General features: G+C 47.2%; 1 protein-coding gene across 1 annotated transcript; it reads left to right on the top strand.

Moving 5' to 3' along the window:
- The first annotated feature begins 4,410 nt into the window (after positions 1–4,410).
- LOC144097592 (uncharacterized) lies at positions 4,411–5,112 on the top strand. Its single transcript, XM_077630259.1, has one exon. It carries the CDS (start codon positions 4,411–4,413, stop codon positions 5,110–5,112), a length of 702 nt encoding a protein of 233 aa, XP_077486385.1.
- The last annotated feature ends 1,653 nt before the right edge of the window (positions 5,113–6,765 follow it).

The raw sequence follows: 6,765 nt of genomic DNA, 5'->3' as shown, positions 1-6,765 counted from the left end.
AGGGGTAGTTGGTATTTATAATATTATTAACCATAAGAGCTATTTTGTAATCGCGTAGGGTTGTGAATGACATGATTTGCATTGCGTCAAAAATGTTATTGTTCGAACTATTCGAAGAAGGTAATCCCATGGTTTTCAAGGCACGTTTTTGTAGTCTTAGCAATGGTGTTAAATACGTTTTGTATGTGATTCCCCATGATTCACTGCAATAACTGAGATGACTGTGACATAATGAAAAATACAGTGATCTAAGAATAGCAGGTGGAAAGTGCCGCCGTGCCTTAGCCAAGGTAAAACAACCGTACGCAATCTTTTTACACATATTGTGCACCTGTTCCTTCCAAGACAAGTGGCCGTCAAACATGACCCATAAATATTTAAAAGAAGGCACACTATCAATAACATTGTTGTCAGCACATATAGAAAAATCACTTGATTCAATACACTTTTGTTTTGAACGAAAAATAACATATTTAGTTTTTTCAGTGTTTAAAGTTAGATGATTATTACGAAACCAGGTCGAAATACGTTGGAGTTCATTGTTAATAGTGTCACGTGCTTTCGGGTTGTATGAATTTATTGTTATGCCTTTCGGCCTTTGCAACGCTCCTGCCACTTTTGAACGATTTATGGATACGCTTTTACGTGGCCTGAAGTGGCAAGTTGGCATGTGTTATCTGGACGATGTTGTTATTTTTGGTAGGACCTTCGCCGAACATAACAGCCGCTTAGCCATTGTCCTAGACTGCATAGAGAGAGCGGGCCTCGTGCTGAACTCGAAGAAGTGTCGCTTTGGTGAACGCCAAATTACTGTGCTTGGTCATCTCGTTGACAAGGATGGCCTCAGACCCGACCCGCAGAAGGTTGAAGCTGTAAGCAGTGTCAAAGAACCCAAATCAGTGAAAGAGCTCAGGAGTTTCCTAGGACTTTGCTCATATTTTCGGCGTTTCGTTCCCAAGTTTTCTGATTTAGCCTACCCGCTTACAAGTCTCCTGCAGAAAGACACCCCTTTCCACTGGACTCCCGAATGCGACTCCGCGTTTCGGCAGCTCAAGTTTCTCCTCACCTCGCGGCCAATATTGCGTCATTTTTGCCCGACAGCACCGACTGAACTCCACACTGACGCCAGCGGCATCGGCGTGGGTGCTGTGCTTATCCAACGCCATGAGGGCAATCAACACGTTGTCGCTTATGCAAGTCGCACCCTCAGCAAGTCGGAACGCAATTACACTGTAACAGAGCAAGAGTGTCTCGCCGTTGTTTTCGGCGTACAACGGTTTCGTTCGTACCTTTATGGACGTGCTTTTACAGTCGTCACAGACCATCACTCTCTGTGCTGGCTGGTCAATCTACGCGACCCCTGCGGTCGGTTGGCCCGCTGGGCGTTACGCCTCCAAGAGTTTAACTTCAAAGTGTCTTACAAAAGTGGCCGCCAACACGCCGACGCAGATTGCCTCTCGCGGCTGCCGCTCACGGTTACTACTTCCGATGATGAAAACTTCGATGACTATTTCGCTGCCGTTTCCCAAGAGTTTCCAGATCTTGGCACTTTCCAGATGGAACAACGCAAGGATCAGCACTTGGCGCCGCTTTTTGCCGAAGCCCGTGACCCGACATCCGCAAGCCCTTTCTGCGTTCGCGACGGTTTACTCTACAGAACGAATTACTCGCCTGGAGTAGCGCGCTTTCTCCTCGTCGTTCCGGCTACTCTGTACTCCTCTGTTCTGCAGGCAATGCACGATGACGTCACGGCTGTGCACTTGGGGTTTGCCAGGACCCTTAACCGCATCAAAGAACGTTTTTACTGGCCAAAAATGCGTCACATGGTTCAGCGCTACGTGGCCACCTGCGTGCAGTGTCAGCGGTTCAAGCTTCCCACGACTTCTCCGCCTGGACGCCTGCATCCTTTGCCACCTCCAAGCACGCCATATGAACAAGTTGGACTCGATCTGCTCGGCCCGTTTCCCCGCTCGTCCAACGGTAACCGCTGGATTATAGTGTGCGTTGATCACCACACCCGTTACTGTGAGACCGCCGCCCTACCTTGCGCCACCGCTGCTGAGGTCTCGCTCTTCCTTCTTCGTGCTGTCATCCTCCGGCATGGACCTCCTCGAGTTGTTATCAGTGACCGCGGTCGCCAGTTTACGGCAGACGTTGTGGAAGAGCTTCTGCGTCTTAGTTCATGCCATTTTCGCCACTCGACGCCGTACCACCCCCAGACTAATGGACTGGTTGAACGTACCAATCGGACACTCACGACCATGCTGGCCATGTATGTCGATTCCCGCCATAAGAACTGGGACGACGTGCTTCCCTTCATTACATACGCCTATAACACGTCGAGGCATGAAATAACTGGTTACAGCCCATTCTTCCTTCTTTATGCCCGTCCGCCTCGAAGCTCCCTCGACAGCATCTTACCTTTCTCTCTCGACACCGAGCCTTCTATTGCCAACACTCTATGTCGCGCTGAAGAAGCCCGTCGGATTGCCCGGATACGCACCTTGGCATCACAGCATCGCTCTAAGCAGCGTTATGACCGCCGGCGCAAGGATGTCTCTTACCTGCCCGGTGACGTTGTATGGTTGTGGACGCCCCTACGCAAGCGTGGCTTATCAGAAAAGCTGCTATCCCACTACACAGGCCCGCTCATCGTTGTTGCTCGCCTCAATGACCTCAACTATGTCATCTCTCCCCAATCAACGCAAGGACGCCGCTCAAGGACAACCCAGGTCGTGCATGTCGCACGGCTGAAGCCATTCCACTCTCGGGACCCCGATTGATTGACTGGCCCAGAGGGCTTCGTCTGCGAACGGGGAAATGTCACGTGCTGCGCATGGGCTCTGAGGAATAAAGAAGGCGTGCGGCGGCTGGAAGTAGAAGAGAAAGTCAAGTATCCTGCCGCCGGCGCACCAGGCTCCTCTCGACCTGCCTTGTAAATATTATTTGTAAATAGAACCTGTAAAAATAAGTTTCTCTATTGACTCAAGTGAGTTGCCAGTAAAGATAAGTGCAGTGTCATCCGCATACATCAAAATTTGAGAACACTGTATTGCATTGGGGAGGTCATTAATAAAGATTGAAAATAAAAGCGGTCCCAGAACTGACCCCTGGGGTACACCACACGTAACAGTTTGGTATGCAGACTTGAACTGTTTGAGGACAACTTGCTGCTGTCGTGAAGAAAGATAACTTTTAAAGAATTCAAGTGCCCCGCTACGCACAGCATATGCTTCCAGTTTCATTAAAAGAATGGAGTGTGAGACTGTGTCGAAAGCTTTTTTGATGTCTATAAATACGCTTACAGCAACATTATGATTATGAAGAGCAGATAGGATAAGCTGTGATAGAGTAACTACAGCCGTGGACGTGGACCTGCTAGAAACAAATCCGTGTTGCTGAGGACAAATAATATGATTAGCATCAAGAAAGGTTTTCAGTTGGAAAGCAATTAACTTTTCAAAAATGGTATTGACGACACTCAGTACAGATATTGGCCTGTAACTAGACGGGTTGTTAGGGTCACCAGTTTTAAATATCGGAACAACTTTTGCAACATTTAAAGTATCGGGGTATAAGCTAAAGTGTATCGCGTGATTGAATATTCTGCACAAAGGAACACAAAACAAATCAATGTTGTCCTTGATTACCTTAGCCATTATGCCGTCTGGCCCGGCCGCTTTATTCGTGGGCATGTTCGCCACAACACTTGCAACTTCATCGCTAGTAATGTTCGAGAAACTGAATTCATTATTAATACATCGAGCTTATGCGGAACTAATTGGCAGCTGTAAGCCACCTTATTGACATGGAAGGAAATCACGTGAAGTGGGCTTCTATACTGGCATTGGAGGCATTGCAACGTGGAGAAGGGTTGCGGCTTGGAAACAAGCTCACAAAGGTGCATGTCTAGTGGGAAAAGCAAAAAATGAAAGTACGACATGCAGTACAAGCGTTGAGTGCTTCAGTTGCTGACGCCTTGGACTTCTGCGAACAAGGGCTCAAGCTGCCACAGTTCAAGGGTGCCACTGCAACAGCTAAGTTCATTAGGCTTTTTGATCGCTTGCTCGACATCATGAACTCTCGAAACCCACTGCAAGGTCCTATAAGGCACCTCTTCGCAAGCAGAATGAAGTCAACTGGAAGCTATTCTTTTCCGAGGCCCGTGCCTGCATACAATGACTAAGAGACCCGGCAGGGCGTCCAGTAATAGAAGGGCTGAAGTAAACTGGGTTCGTTGGATTTTTGGTGTGCATGACCAGCACAGAAAAATTGTTCGATGAGCTTGTTCGCAAGGATAAGCTGAAATGCTTGCTGACGCACAAGCTTAGCCAAGATCACGCCGAAAACTTCTTCGGGTCCATACGTGCACGAGGTGGTCATAACAACAACCCAACCGCTGCGCAGTTCATGGCTGCATACAAGCGTCTGTTGGTTCAGACAGAAGTGACTTTATCAAGCTCTGGAAACTGCTCCCAAGACATAGTCTCAATTCTAAATCCAACAACTACAGGAGCTTTGGTAGGTGAAAGTTGCATGCTTACTGATATGCGCAGGTCATCAATCCTGCAGGCCGACGACCACAACTATACCCATCGCATTGACTGCCCAGAAAGCCTGTCAGCTTTTGTCGGTGCTGTAGTGCCGTACATTGCAGGTTTCGTCGTTCAGAAAGTTCGTTCAACGGTAACATGTGAAGTGTGCATCGCAGCCCTGCACTCGGATGAACTTGCACCTTTAATTAGGCAAAAGAGCCGAGGTGGACTCATTTCACCGTCACAAGACGTCGTTGGCCTGTGTGAAGCAGTTGAAAAGGGGCTGCTACGGCTACAGGCAGAATATGATACTATTAAAATGGTGACGGTAAGATCAAAACACCTCATCCTTGAAGTCCTGGGCACCTGCACAGAGAGAAACTGGTTCCAGAAACTGGAGGACCACATCCTTGATCTTGATCCACTTGATAACCATATTTATATTTTGTGCAAAAAAATCGCTGAAGAATATATACAAGTGAGAATACACCACATGACGAAAGAACGAAACCGTGAACTGATCAAAAACAAAGTGAGACCACTTTTGTCGAGGGTGATTATTTTCAGTCACCAGTAGGGTGTTTGTCATGGTGTTCTTGACTGTATGTGAGATTTTCTCCTTAATATCGGCTCATTTGAACTGCCTTCTGCATATCAGTTGGCTGCTGGTTGATGGTAAATAAACGACTACAACTAGAACCGCACATTTGCATTCCTTTCTAAATGGGAGCAGCTGCATCAGCAAAGCGAAAAAGCGCGAGCGCAGCTGCATTACGCTTTTCTCTTTAATATTTGTACAGTTGCACTGCCTTTTACATGCCAATTTTCTGCTAGCTGATGGAAACTAAATGTATATAACTAGAACCACTCGTTTTTGTTGCTCTGTAAATGTGAGCAACGTCATCCGCAGCGCGGAAAAGCACGAGCGCGGCAGTGCTAAGCTTTTCTGCTTAATATTTGAGCTGGAAAACTGCCTTGTACATGCCAGTTTCCCTCTGGTTGACGAAAAATAGACGTTTAATACTAGAACCGCTCGTTAGCGTTGCTTTGTAAACGCGAAAAAGCGCGGCTGCGCTATGCTTTTCTCCTTAATATTTCCGCAGTTAAATAGCCTTCATCACGCCAGTTGGCTGCTATAGTTGATGGGAGATAACCGTTTACAACCAGAAGCACTTGTTTTCATTGGTTTCTGAATGCGAGCGCCTTCATGAGCAGCGCGAAAAAGTAGAAGCGCGGACAGGCGCGGCTGCCTTTTGCCTCTGGTAAGATGGCCGACGGCCGTTCGGCGCGGCTTCACCCTTGCCCATAGGCGCGTATAGGCGGCTTCCACTCCAGCAAGTTTTATATATCCTCCTTGGTCTTGAAAGGCAGTGTAAGTTTATGCTACCCTAGATTATAGTTACACCTTTTCATGAAGAAAATATTTTAGTCCAAAGAGGTTAACTCTCACTCCCACAGCAGCGTAAATTTATGCCATCAATACCAGTGCAACGTCAAGCTGTCTAGGAGTATTGATACATTTTTTGACAAGGAGTATGTTTTATTCCAGACAGCGTAACTTACTTCCACAGCAACATAAAGCTTGCAATAGCTACATAAAATTTAATTTATTCATTTTAGAGGGCAGCTAAATGGGGGCTTCCTGTATTGCAATTAATATGGTGCGTGAGCATGTGCGCCATGAAGACGGAAAAATGACGAGTGCCATCGGAGCATTCTATAGTAAGAAACAAATAAAGAACAAAGCGGCCGCTCAAAAATGGCCCTTCAACCAATGGCGCTCACCGCTTCTTCTAATGTCATGGTTAGTCTGATTAAGCCCTGGTTTGTCCCCCTTCATCAGCCGCCCCATGGCGATGTCACACTAGCAGGTCTAAAGAGATTAACCACGACGTGGCGAGAATCGATCGACGCCATTGGTTGGAGGCCATCCTTTAAGGGGAAATTTCCGCATCGTTCTCTGGTTATATCCAACTACAGGCTGCAAGAGAAAGGAGGTAGTGAGGAGCCAGATTACATGATAAAATCGGCATCAGATGGCAATCAGAGGCTTTCTTTTGGTGCGCTTGCTACACTGAAGAACGTCTGCATATGCCTGGGCCGCCATCAGCAGTGAAATGACTGCACAAGGGCTTTTATCCCGCCTTAGTGCAACCACGTACCTAGTTTACTTCGATGTTGCAGTGCTTTGTTACTTCAGTTTCGTACACCACACAAAAAATCCCCATTA

This window comes from Amblyomma americanum, chromosome 7 (genome assembly GCF_052857255.1).
Source record: "Amblyomma americanum isolate KBUSLIRL-KWMA chromosome 7, ASM5285725v1, whole genome shotgun sequence".
Lineage (NCBI taxonomy): Eukaryota > Metazoa > Arthropoda > Arachnida > Ixodida > Ixodidae > Amblyomma > Amblyomma americanum.
The sequence above is the reverse complement of the archived record's forward strand: the minus strand, read 5'-3'. Positions and strand labels throughout refer to the sequence as shown.

Coding starts and splice junctions, on each gene's coding strand:
- LOC144097592 (XM_077630259.1), top strand. CDS start 4,411: ATGGCTGCATACAAGCGTCTGTTGGTTCAGACAGAAGTGACTTTATCA.